The 19,753-nt window shown below is 45.4% G+C and overlaps 1 protein-coding gene across 2 annotated transcripts in view; it reads right to left on the bottom strand.

Annotated features, from left to right (window-relative positions):
* pnpla7b (patatin-like phospholipase domain containing 7b) overlaps nt 1-19,753 on the bottom strand; it is a 293,395-nt gene that overhangs the window by 36,623 nt on the left and 237,019 nt on the right. For both annotated transcript variants that reach the window (XM_067969546.1, XM_067969547.1), the window contains exons 27-29: nt 16,242-16,398; nt 6,704-6,820; nt 4,967-5,036 (exon numbers count right to left, since the gene is read on the bottom strand). In XM_067969546.1, coding sequence (XP_067825647.1) covers nt 4,967-5,036; nt 6,704-6,820; nt 16,242-16,398 — 344 coding nt within the window. The remainder of the gene's footprint in view (nt 1-4,966; nt 5,037-6,703; nt 6,821-16,241; nt 16,399-19,753) is intronic.

Here is a 19,753-nt window from a genome sequence, read left to right as displayed (position 1 = left end):
ACCTGCCTTTGGCCCATATCCCTTAATACCTTTGGTTGCCAAAAAGCTATCTATCTCAGATTTAAATTTAGCAATTGAGCTAGTATCAATTGCCGTTTGCGGAAGAGAGTTCCAAACTTCTACAACCCTTTGTGTGTAGAAATGTTTTCTAATCTCACTCCTGAAAGGTCTGGCTCTAATTTTTAGACGGTGCCCCCTACTCCTAGAATCCCCAACCAGCGGAAATAGTTTCTCTCTATCCACCCTATCCGTTCCCCTTAATATCTTATAAACCTCGATCAGATCACCCCTTAACCTTCGAAACTCTAGAGAATACAACCCCAATTTGTGTAATCTCTCCTCGTAACTTAACCCTTGAAGTCCAGGTATCATTCTAGTAAACCTACGCTGCACTCCCTCCAGGGCCAATATGTCCTTCTGAAGGTGCGGTGCCCAGAACTGCTCACAGTACTCCAGGTGCGGTCTAACCAGGGAGAGCGCTGACAAAATTGATCCAAACAAATTATTTACCACAATCAAGGGTTCAAATACCAGGGGACACAAGTTAAAAATTAGGAAGTTAGCAGTACGAGGGAAGCCACCCAAAAAGTAATAGAGATGTGGACTATGTTACCAGGGAAGATCACTGAAGAAGACAGTATAAATGGGCTCAAGAGATAATTAGACAGGTTTATTGAGAGAAGGTTTTGAATGATATGGTGAGGTTGATCAATCAAATAGGGATGGGGCTTGTTGGGGCTTTCCTGTTCCTGAAAATCTGTATGCTCTTCAGTTACAACCATGCTGCAGACTCTTCGCCTAGTAAGGATTCTTGGCCACTGCAATGTTACCTCTTCATTACTTGGTTAATATTGTTGTACTGGAAGGAAATGCACGATATTTTAAACAAGACCTAAAATAGAGGTCAACATAAATAGCAGAAATGAGCTGCTCACTGAGGGTCGTTGGTAACAGTTTGACATCTGTTATATATTGGTGCAGTGTTCTTGAGGCAATGCTTCAGAGAAATGCTTTAAAAGAGAAGGTACACTGGCGAAGTCCTTACCATAATCTGGATCCCAGGTAGCTACATTTTTTATACATCAATTAGTTTTTAAGAAGTGATCTTTGCAGAGTTGCTTCATGCTGCCCTGTATAATAAAACAGTGCAGATGCACACTAGGCTTGGCACCAACCAAGAGCTGCTCCCTAGAGAGCACTTGTGACGATTAGTTTATTTTCCTCCTTGGTCACTGCGGAGTTTCTGCTACTGAACGTTTCACGAAAAATCTCAGCACAGAGGAGAAAGGCGACTGTTCTTGGTGAGTGAGCCATGTCTTGAGATGACTTCCCCTCCCTTTCTTGGAGAGCTTCCAGCCTCAGATGGGCACCTCACATAGACACCATAACCAAGTTTGGAAAATTGCCATGTGAAGTTGTGGAGGTTGATTGTGAAAAAGAGAGGAAATATGCCTTTTCTACTACTCTGGTTGAGTACAGCAAGTACAATAAAATGCTTGCCACCAGGTTACCTGTAAAATGGTAACCATATAATGGTTCAAAAATTCTACTGCATCCTGAAAGGGTTCGGATGAAAGCAATAGCTTCCTCACATTCAACCTTACTGAGGGACTAGAACAAACTGAACTCACTCAGGCATAAAGGACAGAAACACCAGATGTTCAATCCTGTGTGTCTTGGGCTTTCTTCTCACCCTTCTACCTACAAATATCTGCAGAAAAAAAACATTACTGCCCACTTGAGATGTTGGATAATGAAACAGGGTCAGAGAAAGATCATGTACAGTGGTTTCCGAATGAACACAACTACTTTACCTTTGAAGGATTAACACGCATTGGAAAGTACCATGAAAAGTGAGTGCTATAAAAAGCAGCTTTTAATTGTATTTTTTTTTAATTGTTGCATTAGCTAAGGTTGAAAGTAAATTAGACAATGAGTTCAGGACTACAGGACAGAAGCTGAAAATTCACAAGCTTCAAGTGAGAGATTTGAGAAAAACTTTTTCTCACAGGATAGTGGAAATATGGAACAGATTCCTAAGGCAGGCAGTTGGGTTGGGGTCAGTTAAAAGGGAGCCAGATCCATGCCTATTGAGAAGAGGGTTGAGGGTTTAAAAGATATTAACACCACTGTTTGAATTTCTTTCCAGGTGGAGGTAGACGAAGGAATTTAGTGATTCCTAAAGTGGTGGTGTGGGAGGGGAGCCCTTCTATCACATACATGGACTCTGGATGGAATAGGCTGGTTGGGCACAACGGTCTCCTCTCACTCCAGGCTTTACAATGTTCTTATTTTCTATGTTAGGTACAGTCTGCCTTGTTCTCCACACGTAGTTTCAGTCTCCACATGCTAACAAGTAGGAGCTTATTAATTATTAAAATAAGATATCCAACATTTGTGTGTTTTCTCTTTCTTTTTACTAGACTCTGCTATGCTGAGGAAGAGTGCTGGGTGTGAGGGCAGGTGATGGGAAGGCTAACCTTCAGAGTACATGCAGGACTTGCTGGTCTGCCACTTGCACAGTGTTGACCTAGAAGAAGTCAATCACCCAGATACAAGGAAAGGCTGTCCTTGTCTGAGGAAGACTAGCACTGAGGACTGGTAATTTACTTCTGCTCCAGGTACTGAGAGACTCTTGAATCCTGATGTGAAAGCACTTGTCCTTGATGTCTACGGTTGCCAGCCAGTCTCCTGGATGTATTTATTATCTGCAGCATCTTAAATTTATTTAGACTGTAGAAGCTTAAGATCCTCTGGTTCTCAATAGAATGAAGACCACAGAGATAAAGTAGTAGCAGCAGAACCACAATGTGTCCAAGCATAAATAAGATTTCTCTATGACTTTAGAAAGGAGAATGAGTTGCACCTCTGGGGTCAAAAGCTCCTTAGGTGGAGCACTGTGACTGCCATGAGGAAAAAAGTTCCTAATTTCAGGGGAGCCCCTGTAAAATATAGGGAATAGCCTTCCTCCATAGCAATCCAAAGAGACAAGGTCCCATTTGTCTGCAAAATACACTGCTAAACCAGTAAGAGAAGGAAATATGGTATACTTCCAGAGCTAGATGGACCCCTAATGAATATGGTACCCAACTGTTAAAGAGGCAGTATCCCAGCGGTTTCGCTCCTGTTTGGGTGATGTCTTATTCAGTTTTACGAATAGAAGCAATGTCCTCATTGGTTTGTCAAGAGTTTGGCTTGAGCTAACATGAGCCTGAACGGAGGTGGAGGGGGGGGCAATTCTCCCAGAAACGTCTAGTTGAACGGGTTTGATCGTGCCCAAGCTCAGAGAGAACGCTTGGGGTGCAAGGCTCCTTTGGGTTGATCACCTCGACAATTCAAAAACGGGAGAGAAAGAGGAGTGGGATTGAAATTACAGGCCAGAGGAGGGGTCTCAAAAGCAACAGGCTCGCTGTAGGGTGGGGAGGTGTGTGTGGAGGAAAAACTTCATGAGATTCAGAGGGATGGTGCAATGATCTGGGAAATGGAGCATGCCGGAACAATTTGGATGACAGGGAGCAGACTCAGGGTTTTTCTACAAAGTTCCCCCTCGGGGTCAGGTTTGCTGCTACCGGCACAGGTGCTGGAAATAAATTGGGTCTGCTGCACGATTTGTCATGAAAACACAGCGATTAATTGCTTTGCTTTGTAGTGAGAGAGAGAACCGAAATTGGAAACCAGAAAGACAAAAAAAGCCAGAAGGGCAAGTTAGAGCATCAAAATGTCACATTATGGCTTTTTTCTTCTCCTTTGATTTGTTAGAAACAGTCACTGCCAATGCGCTCAGTCTTTAAAATATAGTCAAGGCTTCTGTTTTCTGGTTAGACTCAGATCAGAGGAAAAGGCTTGCTTTTTTACAGCATCGAACGGACCCCAATTTATTGAGAATCCTTTCAAAATCACATGTTGTACAGAGGAGACATTGGCAGGAAATGTCGCAATCTGGTTCCTTAAGCCAATAATTCAAACCTGAAATTTCAATTTTTTAAAAATTCGATCTTTTCCCCCCCTTCCCTTCCTTTTGAAGTGCTGGACTACGATTCCACAAGGGCCAATAGCGATTCAAATTATTCTCCCATGAGAGTTTTGGCAGGCTATTCAACTATGGGGTTTTCAGATTTGGACTTGATCCCATCTTCACTTGACGCTCCACACACACTCTTTCCAGCGGAGGTCACCGGTTAGTGATCAGGAGCACGAACCGTTCTTTCTTTCTTTAATTAGAAAAATTACGAACACCGCTTCAACAGCGGTTTGTGGCTGAGAATGAAGACCTACGTATCTCTGGCCTTTGCTGAGTTATCTAACCTCAGACAGAGCGGTAATATGACTACTACAAATAGATCTCAAAGCTCTTGAACTGGGATAGAGTCCCAAAGGTAACAGCAAGCCTCTACCACAGTCTGCTATCCAGGCCCTGAATGCATTGTTTTATTTATTACGTAACAAAACAGGATCAATGGAGACCTATGTCTCGGTCAGGCGAATAGTGTGTGCCACTGGGGACTTGGAGGAACAAGAGAAACTAAGAGGGTTTGGAGGAAGGGGGGTGGTGGGAGACAAAATACTTAATTATCGAAATGGGTGAAATGCTAGGGGCTTTCAAGCAAAAAGTTACATTTCAATTTCACAGAACTTAGGCAACCAAATTTAATAATAAAGGCTTTCACTGAAAATGATAATTTTCCTGGGACGTTATTAGCGGGGATTGCACCCAACAGTCCGAACAGTGCCCAGGTATCAACTAGCTCAAGACCAACGGTTCTCAAATCATTTGAGGTGGGGTTGCCAAAATGAGCATTTAATTTCCGCAATGCTGAGAGCTGGGTTTAAAACGTCCCTTGTTGGTGATTCGAGAGCACCTCCCTGCTCCCCACCTCGGTTTGGTGGGCAACATTAACTTACTGGCCACAGAAACCAGGCACCCCCGCTGGAGGCGGCGAAGGTCAGAATGCCAAGGTGCACTCACCGTCAGTATGAACCCGCATGGCGGATGCAGTTATATCTGTGGTGATGTTGAAGTAAGGAATCCACAGGTCCTGAAAAATAAACAGAGTATCTGTTCAGTGACAAGAAGGGCAACAAATTCTCTTGATCCAATCTCTGCCCTCATTGTTAATAAAAGATTCCTTTTCATTAGCAAAAAAAATTGCACTCCAAGGAAGATTTTGGGGAGGGGGGGTGGGGGGGAAGGGGGAGGAGGCAAGGGGGAATCAGAATGATCATCCAGAATGGTGAGAAGGTGGAGCTCACTACCATCTGGAGTAGTTGAAGCAAATAACACACATGCATTTAAGGGGAATCTAGATAAGTACATGAGGGGGAAAGGAATAGAATGTTATGCTAATGGGGTGAGATCAAGTAAATAGAGTGGGAGGCTCGTGTGGGGAGCATAAATGCTGGTATGGGCCGAATAGCCTGTTTCTGTGCTGTAAACTCTATGGAAAAGCATTCAGACAGATTTCTATATAAAGATACAGAATATTTTGTCATAACTGTACATAAGTCCGACTGATGCTGGATTTTCTCATGCCAGAAACCATTGACTGGCAACAGTGTTAGCTGCTGACTTGCCCCCAGGCCAATTGTCACTCTGAAACCGACAACCAGGGAGAAAAGATGCTCCCCAATGGCTCTGTAAATCTACTGTGAGAGTAGCTGAGCCATATAGATCAGGAAGGTGCCAGGTTCGATTGTGTACAGAAATTAGCTCAAGATGGTGCTGCGTCACCAGGCTACTGTTGCTATAGAAACATACACCAGGTTCTACGCACCAACACAGCTTGCCTGGTCCAAAATCTCAGTGTGTCTGCTACCGGGCGGTTGCAGCCATACAGCACCAGAGGCGAGCGAATTGTCAGCTATAACAAATGGCATTTATATATTGCCTTGAACAAATAAAACATTGCAAGGCAGTTTATATAGTAGTAAGATGAACAGAATGCTGAGCCGGGGTGGGGTTTAGGAGGCTTGGGAGAAAGTATAAGGGAGAGAGAAGTAGAGAGACAGAGGAGTTTAGGGAGGGAGCTTCAGAGAGCTGGGTCTAGGCAGCTGAAAGCTCTGGTGGGACAAAGGAAGGGGGGATGCACAGGAGGTCAGAGTCAGAAAACAGCACGACGTAGGAGGGACAGTAAGTCTGGAGAAGGTTGCAGAGGTAGGATGGAGTGAGACCATGGAAAAATTTGAAGATGAGGATTTTAAATTTAATGTGGGTCCATGAGAGTGGGAGTGATGGGCGAAGGGGCATAGTGTGGAATAGGATAAGGGCAGCTGTGTTGGAGCTTATGGAAAATGGTTAAAGAAAGGCCAGCGAGAAGAACAATGGAATAATCGAGCCTGGAGATGACAAAAGCATGGGTCATGGTCTTAGCAGTGAAGGAGTTGAGCTCTGGGCAGAGGCGGGCAATGTCACAGAATAAGTGGTCTTGGTGATGGAGAGGATGTGAGGTTTGAAGCTCAGTTCAGCGTCAAACAGGCTAGAGTTTTGTTCAGTCTGAGTCAGTGTCAAGGGAGTGAAGTTTGTGGCGTGTACAGAAAATGACGACTTTGTTCTTCCCAATGTTCAGCTGAAGGAAGTTGTGACTCGTCCATGACTCGATGTCAGACTGGCACCAGGGCTGTACTGTACATGTCGGCAGCTCAAGAAACAGGATTGGAGGAGAGGATTTTTTCAGCTCGTTCCAACGCGGACGAGTCCACCTCTTACCTCTATCTGCTTGTCCTTAAAGGTGTTACTGATGCTACTGTTAAAAGAAGATCCTGAGAACATCGAGGTGATTGGATACGTCAAATCCAGCACTTTATTGAAAACAGATGTCATTTCCTGTTAATATAAAAAAAATCAATTATTATCCATGGAAAAAGATTCACTTCAGACCCACCAACTGCAGGAAGCTATTAGAAGACGTGTTTCATTCAGGAAAGTGCTTTTGGAGCAGACCCTTTATGTGGCTCTTACATAGAATTTACAGCACAGAAACAGGCCATTTGGCCCACTGGTCTTTGCCGGTGTTTATGCTCCACACAAGCTTCCTCCCTCCCTACTTCATCTAACCCTATCCGCATATCCTTCCATTCCTTTCTCCCTCATGTGTTTATCTAGCTTCCCCTTAAAGGCACCTATGTTATTTGCCTCAACCAATCCATGTGGTAGCAAGATCCACATTTTAACTCTTCGATTAGAGAGGGAGCACAGATTTTCAGCTTTTATTTTTTCATTATTTTGGGTCAAAACTGAGAAAACAAAAAGGAAACAGAGTGTTCCTGCAATCAGAAAATTTCAGATCTGTTTATCGAGATAGTTCCCCTCTCAGAGGGAAAGCTGTGTACAATGTTTGATACCATGGTATAGGGTTACAGTGAGTGGCATATTATAGAGAAGTGGACATGGAAGATCTCAAGGTATTCTGAGAAAATTGAGTTCTCCCGTGTTGTGGCCAGCATTTCTCCCTCAGCCAACACCACAACACGCTGACGGGTCATTTATTTAATTTGCTGTGTGCAAATATGTAACAACAGTCACTACATTTCAAAAGTAATTCATTAGCTGTGAAGTGCTTTAGGATGTCCTAAGGACGTGAAAAGCTCTGTATAAAATCTAATTCTTTTTTCCATAACTGAGGACTCTTACAGAACATGGTTTATAGCACGGAGTCCAGTGTACAAATATGAACAGAGTGCCCTGGTAGATAAGTAGGGTACATGCACAAGGGGTTGTGAGCACACTGGGTTTGCAACTAAACAAAAAAAACCACTCACTGCAGCATCAACAACAACTTGCATTTACTATATTACCCTCAATTTGGTAAAACATCCCAAGGTGCTTCACAGGAGCAATTATTGAACAAAATTGGACTCCGAGCCACATAAGAGATATTAGGAAAGGTGATAATAAATTGGTTAAAGGGGTAGGTTTTAAGGAATGTCTTAAAGGAGGAAAGGTAGAGAGGCAAAGGTATAGGGAGGGAATTCCAGAACTTAGGGGCTAGGCAACTGAAAGCATGCCCACTATTGGTGGGGCGATGGAAGTCAGGGATGGGCAAGAAGCCAGAATTGGAGGAGTGCAGAGATCGCAGAGGGTTGTAGGAATGCAGGAGGTTACAGAGAAGGGGGTGGGATTTGAACACAAGGATGAAAATTTTAAATTTGAGGCGTTGCCGGACCGGGAGCCAATGTCGGTCAGCGAGCACTGGGGTGATGGGTGAACGGAACTTGATGCGAGTTAGGATACGGGCAGCAGAGTTTTGGATGAGCTCAAGTTTAGGGAGGGTGCAAGGTGGCACTTAGGCAGGAGAGCATTGGAATAGTCTAGTCTGGAGAGTTTCAGCAGCTGATGATTTGAGGCAGGGGCGGAGACGGGCGATGTTATGGAGGTGTAAAATAGATGGTCTTGCTGATGGAGAGGATATGGGGTCGGAAGCTCAGCTCAGGGTCAAATAGTACACTGAGGTTTACGAACCGTCTGGTTCAGCCTCAGACAGTGGCCAGGGAGGGGGATGGGATCGGTGGCTAGGGAATGGAGTTTGTGGCGGGGACTGAAGACAATGGCTTCGGTCTTTCCAATATTTAATTGGAGGAAATTTCTGCTCATCCAATACTGCATCAGTAAACATCCCTTTGAAAGTCAAAGCTACAAATTGAGTACAAAATATGAATTTTATAGATCACTGACGTCAACTAAAAAAAAAATCATTTGATGATTTTCTGGAGAAACAGCAGCGCTGTGCTGGCTGACAAAGAATTCAAACCAATTCATTTAATGAACCAGCTAGAGCCATTTAAATTTCACATTCTTCAGTATGGATGTGATCAAGTTCAATCATGCCTGTAATTTACAAGTATATATTTGCTTTTGGTAAGCCCGAGGAATTCACAGCTTTCCTTCTGTAGATTAATGCTTTTCCCTCTCCATATCCAAGTGTGAAATGCTGTTCAGATCATCAAGCCTGGTGGTTACTGTTATGATTTGGGCACTGTCCCGATACTTATCCTCATAACCAGGCAAATGACCACCTCCACAAACAAGCCCACACTTCCTATGAACTAAAATGTGACCTTACATTCAACCTTCTAATCTGGGAGGTAGCGTGTTCGGGGTGAACAATAACCCCCTTAAGCTGCTAATAAGCTCATGTAGTATTAGCAGCCTCCTTCTCTCCGGTTCGCTTGGATAGACAAACTAGTAACACTCCGACAGACTGTACGACTATGAAACAGGTTTATTAAGTAAAATTATTAGAAGAACAAACATGGCAGTTTTAGTAGATTACAAAATTTCACTTAAATTTACAGTCCATTTCCAAAACACTTTAAAGTCTTTGAGGTTCCCTATAATGACATAGAATTCAGCCCCTCGAGCCTGTTCCGCCATTTAATTAGATCATGGCTGATCTGTACCCCAACTCCATTTATCCACCTTCACTCCATGTTCCTTGATACCCTTACCCAATGTGCTTCCTGATTTCACTTCTGAACGGCCTAGCTCTAATTTTAAGATTGTGCCCCCTTGTTCTGGATTCACCCACTGGAGAAAATAGCTTCTCTGCATCTACTCTATTGAATCCTTTTATCATTTTAAACACCTCAATTAGATCACCCAACTGTCTAAACTCAAGGGAATACAACCCAAGTTTATGCAACCTCTCCTCCGAATTTAGTTGTCACCAGCTGACAAAATTCCATAAAGAAAATGTAAAGAAAAAGTTTTTATTATTAGAAACAAGACAATTGTTTGATCTGTGTCAGCCATGTGTTTTTTTAAAACTCATTGATAGGATGTGGGCGTCACTGGCAAGGCTGGCATTTATTACCCATCCCCAATTGCCCTTGAGAAGGTGGTGGTGAGCCGCCTACTTGATCCGCTGCAGTCCGTGTGGTGAAGGTTCTCCCACAGTGCTGTTAGGTCAAAATCCTGGAACTCCCTACCTAACGACGATATATTTCCAAGTCAGGATGGTGTGTGACTTGGAGGGGAACGTGCAGGTCATGGTGTTCCCATGCATCTGCTGTCCTTGCCCTGCTGTCCTTAGATGTCCAACCATATAGAAGTAATCTCAAGCTTTGGATCTTGGATCGTAAGCAGTTGGGGTGTGGCAGATGGGACTGAAAGCAGATTCAGAGGAAGAGGACTAAGCTGACGAGGTTCTGCTTCAGTGCAGCTCAAGACCGCCTACTTCCGCCTCCATAACACAATGCCTCCACCTCTGCCTCAGCCCATCTGTTGCTAAACCTCTCATCCACGCCTTTGTCACCTCCAGACTTGAGTGTTCCAATGCTCTCCTGGCCAGCCTCCCATCCTCCACCCTTCAAAAAACTTCAGTTCATCCAAAACTCTGCTGCCCGTGTCCTAACCTGCACCAAGTCCCCACACCCATCACTCCTTTGCTCGCTTACTTACATTGGCTCCTGGTCACCCAATGCTTTTAATTTAAAATTTTCATCCTTGTATTCAAATCCCTTCATGACCTCACCACTCTCTATCCCTGTAGCCTCCGCCAGCTCTACAAACATCTGAGAAATTGGTGTTCCTCCAACTCTGGCCTCTTACACATCACCTTTTCCCTTCGCCTCACTATTGGCGGCCACGCCTTCAGCCTTCTAGGTGCTAAGCTCTAGAATTCCCTCCCTAAACCTCTTTGCCTCTCCACCTTTAATATCCTCCTCATAACCCACCTCTGTGGCCAAGCTTTTAATCGTGTTTAAGATGATTAAAAGATTTGATAGGTTAGAGAGAAACTATTTCCTCAGGTGGGGGAGTCCAGAACAAGGGGCATAACCTTAAAATTTGAGCTAGGCCGTTGAGGGGTGATGTCAGGAAGCACTTCTTCACACAAAGGGTAGTGGAAATCTGGAACTCTTTCTTCCCCACCTCCCCCCCCCCCCCCCCCAAAAAAAAAGCTGTCGAGGCTGGGGGTCAATTGAAAATGTTAAAACTGAGATTGATAGATTTTTGTTAGGCAAGGGTTACAGAACCAAGGCGGGTAGATGGAGTTAAGATACAGATCAGCCATGATCTAACTGAATGGCAGAACAGACTCTAGGGGCTGAATGACCTACTCCTGTTCCTAATCACCCCTTTTAATATCTCCTTCTTTCATCTGGATTGTATAACAACATTGCGACAAAAATTAAGCATATTATTGGCATCCTCCATTATCACAAGTGAAAAACCAGTTTCATTGAGAGAAATCATATCCAAAGTTAACTTGATACAGTTGTGATAGGTTTTAGTTTGCTCATCAGTGCCTAATGTCCAAGGAAGGGACCAACATTTGCACTTTCAAAGCATTATGCATTCGAAGCCTTAAGTGTCTCAGTTCATTCACAAAAAGCTCAACAGAATTTTGGGTTTTATAAATAGGATTACAGGGTACAAGAGAAAAGAAGTAATGAAGAAATTCAAACAAAACATTGTTTAGGCCACAGTTAAGAGTACTGTATCCCAATACAGAAAGGACATTAAAGCACACAGCGTAGGTTCAGCAAGATGATGTCAGTGATGGGAAACTATAGTTCGGAGGAGAGACTTGACTATTTCCACAGCAGAGAAGGTGAAGGGGAGATTTATAACAGGTTTTTAAAATTATGAAGAGTTTTACAGAGTGAATATAGAAAGGCTATTTCCTTTGGTTGGGGAGTTAGTGACAAGGAGTCATCAATTTAAAATTATTAGGGAGTGCTGACAGAGGTTAGGAGAAATTTCATTACACAGGGGATTGTTGCAGCATTGAATGCTTTGCCGCAGGGAATAGTTGAAGCAAAGACCATTGCATCTCTTAAGGGAAAATTGTATAAGTATTTGAAGCAGAGGAAGATACAGGGCTATGGAGAGAGAGCTGGGCAATGGCAGTACTCTGATAAAGAGTTGGCACAGACAGAGTGGGCCAAATGGCCTCCTTCTGTGTTGTAAACCTGCATGGTTAAATTTGCTGGACTGTTAAAACCCAAGACAATTCTACTGTTTTTCTGCTACCTTCCAAAGCCAAAAGGGGTTATCTGAAAGCTTGAGATAAAAGCAGTAGCTGAAATAAACCGAAGAGGGTTTTCTGTTCATTCCCTGGGCACACTACAAATTTACATAGATATCTGGGCAAGTGAAAACACCCTTTCCGAGACAAGGGGAGGTAGGATTCACCCACAGGAGTAGTCCAAAACACAAAGCCAAAAATATCTGGAATAAAAAATGCAACACCAAAAACGTAACAAGTGTTATTACATAGAATTGCATAACATTTATAGCACAGAAACAGGCCATTCAGTCCAGCTCGTCTGTGGTGGTGTTTATGCTCCACACGAGCCTCCTCCCACCTTACTTCATCTCACCCTACCCTCCTATTCCTTTCTCCCTCGTACTTATTTAGCTTTCCCTTAAATGCATCTTAAATGCTATTCGCCTCAACTACTCCATGTGAGTTCCACATGCTCAGCACTCTCAGTCAGTGGGGGCATACATGAGATGGGTTACGGTCCCAGTATCAGTTGCAATGGAAGAGGTGAGGAAAGGGAGAGCTGATCTACTGAAGTCACTGAACCTCTTCCTACACTGGATCCAGGTCCTTGGGGTGATGCTCCTACTACTGATTTCCTCTGCCACCTCTAGCCATGCTTTTTTAAAAATAAATATAAAGAAGCTGTGGGGCACCTTCTTTCCACTTCATGGGAAAAGCACTTCCCTCTTGTCCCCGACCGCTGCCAGCGACACCTCTAGGGAGGAGTCAGGAAATCTGGGGGGTGAACCTTCCCCTCCTTCCAGACATGCTCACCGTCCAACTCAAGAAGAAATGGAGATGGAAAAAACGCAATTCAAGGGGTGCATTTCACCCTTTAAACATTCTAACTCATGACTGCCGCCGGAAATTGCGCGGCAAAGCTGAACAGGCGGCCTGCTGCCGGTGCGATCAGCTGGCCAGCCCGGCAAATACTAAAATGAGGCCCAGCCCTTAAAATTGGCCAGACCTTGCTCCGATTTCCTCTTCCAGGTCCACCGCCCACCTCAACACCCTCAAGCACCATTCTCCCTCCGGGTTAAACTCGCCCCCTAGGTCTACATTTAATCAGGTACAAACATCCAGTGAGTTTTATTTGAATATATGTTTGGTCAGCAGCTCTATTTGAGTTTAAAGAATATTGCTGAGTCAGAAGATTGTGGGTTCAAGCCCCACTCCAGAGACTTGAGCGCAAAATCCAGGCGAACACTCCAGTGCAGTACTGAGGGAGTGCTGTACTGTCAGAGGTGCCGTCTTTCGGATGACATGTTAAACTGAAGCCCCGTCTGCCCTCTCAGATGGATGTAAAAGATCTCATGGCACTATTTCGAAGGAGGGCAGGAGAGTTCTCCCCAGTGTCCTGACCAATATTTATCCCTCAACCAACATCACAAACAGATTATCTGGTGCATGTATTTATACAGCGCCTTTCACGACCTCAGGACGTCCCAAAGCGTTTTGCAGACAATGAAGTACCTTTTTGCAGTGTTGTCACTGTTGTAATGTAGGAAACTCGGCAGCTAATTTGCACACAGCACTGAGATAATGACCAGATAATCTGTTTTGTAAGTGGTGTTGGTTGAGGAGTACATATTGGCTAGGGCACCGGGGCGTACTCCCCTGCTCTTCTTTAAAGTATACCATGGGATCTTTTACGTTCACCTGAGAGGGCAGACAGGGCCTCGGTTTAATGTTCCATCTGAAAGACGGCACCTCCGTCAGTGCAGCGCTCCCTCAGTACTGCACTGAGGTGGCAGCCTAGATTCTGTGCTCAAGTCTCTGGAGTGGGGCTCGAACCCATGACCTTCTGACTCATAGGGAGAGTGCTTCCAACGGAGCTACAACTAACAATGGAAGGCTTCGGCAGGTCTCTGCATACCTCCCAATCGCCTTCTCCAATTATCAGAGTTGCAGATTTACAAATTACACTATTGCAGACGTGGGGTGCCCAAATATAGGACAATTTAAAACTTGCAGGTTTGCAAAATGAACGAAATCATTTTCAAGCTGCTGAGTCTGTTGTTGATCAGCAATAACACATTGATGCAGTAACGATTCTGTCAACCTTGTAGTTAATTCAGTCCCTCAGTGAAAGCTGACATTATTGTATGCGTCACATTAAATACAATCGGCATAGTTTCTACTATGAGGCACTGCTGTCTGATTAATTTAGCTGCTGTTTCACTGACTCAAGACAATTTCGGTCAACTTGTTAATTTGCCTGTTCAGACACATCAATTCATTTTATGACACCAACATGGACTCTGTGGTCAATTTCAATTAATCCCTGGGACCTTCTGGTCTCAACTGTGTTATTGGTCAGTAGATAAATGTCTGGTCAGAAACAGGGCAATTTCATGCCATTAGAAAAATAATTCTGCATTGTTAACCCCCCAATAACAACAGCAACATTGATTCAACCCCTCCCTCCCCGTCAACCTCCCCCCTCAATAATAACTACAGCAACATTCAACACCCCCCCGCCCCAATAATAACTACAGCAACATTCAACCCCCCAATAATAACTACAGCAACATTCAACCCCCCCAATAATAACTACAGCAACATTCACCCCCCCCAATAATAACTACAGCAACATTCAACCCCCCCAATAATAACTACAGCAACATTCAACCCCCCCTCAATAATAACTACAGCAACATTCAACCCCCCCAATAATAACTACAGCAACATTCAACCCCCCCAATAATAACTACAGCAACATTCAACCCCCCCAATAATAACTACAGCAACATTCAACCCCCCCAATAATAACTACAGCAACATTCAACCCCCCCCCCAATAACTACAGCAACATTCAACCCCCCCAATAATAACTACAGCAACATTCAACCCCCCCAATAACTACAGCAACATTCAACCCCCCCCCAATAACTACAGCAACATTCAACCCCCCCCCCAATAATAACTACAGCAACATTCAACCCCCCCAATAATAACTACAGCAACATTCAACCCCCCCAATAATAACTGCAGCAACATTCAACCCCCCCAATAATAACTACAGCAACATTCAACCCCCCCAATAATAACTGCAGCAACATTCAACCCCCCCAATAATAACTACAGCAACATTCAACACCCCCCCCCAATAATAACTACAGCAACATTCAACGCCCCCAATAACTACAGCAACATTCAACCCCCCCAATAACTACAGCAACATTCAACCCCCCCCACCAATAACTACAGCAACATTCAACCCCCCCCAATATTAACTACAGCAACATTCATTCAACCCCCCCCCAATATTAACTACAGCAACATTCATTCAACCCCCCCCCCAATAATAACTACAGCAACATTCAACCCCCCCCAATAATAACTACAGCAACATTCAACCCCCCCCAATAATAACTACAGCAACATTCAACCCCCCCAATAATAACTACAGCAACATTCGACACCCCCCCCCACAATAATAACTACAGCAACATTCGACACCCCCCCCAATAATAACTACAGCAACATTCGACACCCCCCCCCAATAATAACTACAGCAACATTCAACCCCCCCCCCAATAATAACTACAGAAGCATTTAACCCCATTCATATAGACAGATTAATGAGAACTTTTTTCCACAAGTAGAAAAAGCTGCTTTACTGTTGTACATCACTGACACAAGCATGATAAAACAAGATGCAGAGAACCAGTTAAAGGGCTCATATGGTACTCCATTACACAGGCTAGTTCAGGTGCAGCACAGATAAGGTGCAGACTAAAAGCTCGCTCTGCATTGCCAGGTCAGATACAGCTTGGACTAGACCCAGAGTAAAGCTCCTCTGAACTGTCTCAAACCCTCTGTTTGTACCACACTCATCAGACCCATAGTCTACACTGTTCTAAATATGTGCCTTAACCCGAGCCTCAGAAGACCACCAGTACTGCATCAGTGCGGCTCTTCCATTTCCTGCATCAACTGTCTGTAAGACTGCAGTTTAGGAAATCCATTCCCCGAGAATCCGACAAATAATGACGACTTTGCAGGGTGTATTGGAAGATACTTCACTTTACACATATGGAGGACGAGCCTTAGTCAACAAAAAGAGCTACACCACTTGCAGCAAAAACTCTACTTATCGCAGCACACACTTCCTGCAGCCTCCAACAAGCCATTATATCAGGGTGGTCTCAGGGTTAAAGCAGGCTTCAAAAGACTGGGGCTTCCCAACAAGTCCGCGTTGCCCCTTGAAGTCATCTGCGTTTCTGATCTCACCTGGAGTGCCGTTCCTCTTACCTTTGCCCACTGGCTGGCTCTGTTCCTCATGCGGTTGGCATTCCTTTCCTCTGCGTAGAGTGCCCCCATGAAAGAGCCGATGGAGGTCCCACCCACCACGTCGATGGGGATTCCTGCCTCGCGCATCGCTCGGATAATCCCCACCTGAGAGCAGCCCCTGCGGACACAAGCACAGTTCACCAGGTTACACTTTATAACGTAGGGTCGGCATCTTCCAACACTGACGCAGAGTCGTTTCTCCCTTGGAGCAGGTTCAGACTTCATTATATTCTAGTTGTTGCTTATTTTCAAATAGGCAAACTAGCTTTAATGTTAAAAATGGGAGCAGTTCGCTCAGGGCTTAGTGGGGAAATGCACTGCCTGGTATGGCCCTGAACTGTACACACCATGATATGCCCAGACTCAACTCCAGAGAGTAGTGAGCCTTCGGAATACATTGCCGCGTGGTGTGGTGGCTGCTGACTCTCTGCAAGCCTTCGAGAGGGAGCTGGACTGGTTCTTGACTAGGGCAGAGGTCACATCATATAGAAGGTAAGTGTCTTTATAGATATCACTTGGTCTCCTGGACTGGTTTCGATCACCTGCGGGGGTGGGAGAGGAATTTTCCAGAATATTCTTTCACTTATTGGCCCTGGGAGTTAGCTGATCTCAGCTGCGAGTATGAGGGGTTTGGCTTCAGCAAAATTGGCCGCAGAACCTTGGATGTGGGGAGAACAGGCCCCCGCGAACCCTAATGTGAGTGTGGGCACCATGTGATGGAAGGATGGCCTCTGCTAGGCGAGCCCCCAGGACCGAGTAGTCTATCAGTGAATCCAGGCTCACGGGTGGAGAACGGGCGCTTGGACGAAGCAACGGAGAGTAAACCACAACCCAGCATCCATCAGTGCTGCAGAGAGAGTGGGTCACAACATCAGCAAGAACTAGAGATCCAAAGGCAAATTAAATTGAAATGGGTAGGGCTGTGGGCACCTTTTGCAGCACTGATGAGGTGTCACCAGTGACCCAGTGCAGGTTAAGTCTAAGGTAACATTTTCTGTAGTTTATACAGTTATTGTGGGATCCAAACAAGTGTTTGATGGTTTCCAGGAGCAACCTCCAGATTTCATTCCAGTTACGCATTAGTGCCAGGAGGCAATACATTGTCCATGAAACACAATCAACCACCAACGTCTTCCCACCACAGGACGTGACCTCAGCAGATGTATCACTCCATATGTAAACGGCAAAAAACAAAAGTAACTTGAACACCTGTAAAATATTTGTCTGTGTATGTAAAAAAATGAAAAGCCAGAAATGACATCGGGAACCTGCAGTAGGTCAGTGAATAACCGACAAATATCTCCCAGTGACTGCACAAACACCAATCGGTGGCTTATATTTCATAAACCACAGGCCTCTGATGTGGATTCTCTATTTACAGCAAGTGCTTTGTGTTAATCCCAAATCAAATAGGTTGTAACTTCCAGTAAAGTTCCAGCTGCTTCTCCAACGTCAGGAGAATAACGATCATTAAATGAAAAGGTATGGTAGAGCTCCCCACGTGGCCTGGTTGCAAAAGGATGCGTGTAACTAAGACCCACGCACTAGAAGGCAGCAGCTCGATTCCCAGTCGGTACTGAGATCGCTGACGAGAGTCGGGACGGCCGCTGTGGACCGGTCGGACTCAGCTGCCTTGGTTTAGGGAAGAGAAAGATCGGGCAGCGTTCATGCTCACCATCCAGTGACCCCTTCAGGAAAGTTAAAAAAAAAATCTAACCTTACACGGTCCATTGATCACGATGGGGTGGGACCATGCGTTGCATCACAGCCCCTAACTGAACACACAGGAAGGCGATCACAGTCACCCTCCCACTGAGCAAGATTTACACCCCCAACCATCAGGATTTTAACCCTGAACCCAAACACTCAACTGAGCAAAATTCCAGCCCTCAACTTCCCTTCCCTCCCCCCACCTGCTGGTCAAGATTTTGCCCACTCCCCAATTAACAAGATTTCAGCCCTCTCCCCACCTCCTGATGTGCAAAATTTTGACCCATTGGCTGGCAATCCGTCCCCCCAATCCCCCTACTGACTGCTGTTGCCCCCCTCAGACTACTCCTATCCACTTCATTTCCTCTTTTTACTATAACCCCGTCCCCCGACTGCATTTCCCCTCCACTGCACCCTCTCCCCCAACTGGCTGTATTTCTTCTCCCCCAATTGCTGTCTGTTAACATAAACCACGGCTGATAGCACGGTGTGACAGAGAGAGAGCGACAGATAGCACGGTGTGACAGAGAGAGCGCGACAGATAGCACGGTGTGACAGAGAGAGAGCGACAGATAGCACGGTGTGACAGAGAGAGAGCGACAGATAGCACGGTGTGACAGAGAGAGAGCGACAGATAGCACGGTGTGACAGAGAGAGAGCGACAGATAGCACGGTGTGACAGAGAGAGAGCGACAGATAGCACGGTGTGACAGAGAGAGAGCGACAGATAGCACGGTGTGACAGAGAGAGAGCGACAGATAGCACGGTGTGACAGAGAGAGAGCGACAGATAGCACGGTGTGACAGAGAGAGAGCGACAGATAGCACGGTGTGACAGAGAGAGAGCGACAGATAGCACGGTGTGACAGAGAGAGAGCGACAGATAGCACGGTGTGACAGAGAGAGAGCGACAGATAGCACGGTGTGACAGAGAGAGAGCGACAGATAGCACGGTGTGACAGAGAGAGAGCGACAGATAGCACGGTGTGACAGAGAGAGCGACAGATAGCACGGTGTGACAGAGAGAGAGCGACAGATAGCACGGTGTGACAGAGAGAGAGCGACAGATAGCACGGTGTGACAGAGAGAGCGACAGATAGCACGGTGTGACAGAGAGAGAGCGACAGATAGCACGGTGTGACAGAGAGAGCGCGACAGATAGCACGGTGTGACAGAGAGAGAGCGACAGATAGCACGGTGTGACAGAGAGAGAGCGACAGATAGCACGGTGTGACAGAGAGAGAGCGACAGATAGCACGGTGTGACAGAGAGAGAGCGACAGATAGCACGGTGTGACAGATAGCACGGTGTGACAGAGAGAGAGCGACAGATAGCACGGTGTGACAGATAGCACGGTGTGACAGAGAGAGAGCGACAGATAGCACGGTGTGACAGAGAGAGAGCGACAGATAGCACGGTGTGACAGATAGCACGGTGTGACAGAGAGAGAGCGACAGATAGCACGGTGTGACAGAGAGAGCGCCTACAAGTGATAGAAAGGGTCAGCGAGAGAAGTGCAGGAGGGCACGAGAGACCGCTCTTCCCTTAAGTCAATGAAATGGGGGCTCCGCCCAATGAACTGTCAATCACAGTTACTACCCTGAGGTATACGCCTATCCTTTGATGTAGGAGCAGGAGGGTCCTACGTGTATGTTTAAGCTAATCCCCCCCACCCCCGAAGTGTATGAATACAATGGAATAATGCTGGACCTTCAGGTGTCAGAAGGAGCCACCTTCTTACAATAACCCGAAATGTCTGCGACT

This window comes from Heptranchias perlo, chromosome 31 (assembly GCF_035084215.1).
Source record: "Heptranchias perlo isolate sHepPer1 chromosome 31, sHepPer1.hap1, whole genome shotgun sequence".
NCBI classification, from domain to species: Eukaryota; Metazoa; Chordata; class Chondrichthyes; order Hexanchiformes; family Hexanchidae; genus Heptranchias; species Heptranchias perlo.
This window is presented reverse-complemented; position numbering and strand designations above follow the sequence as displayed.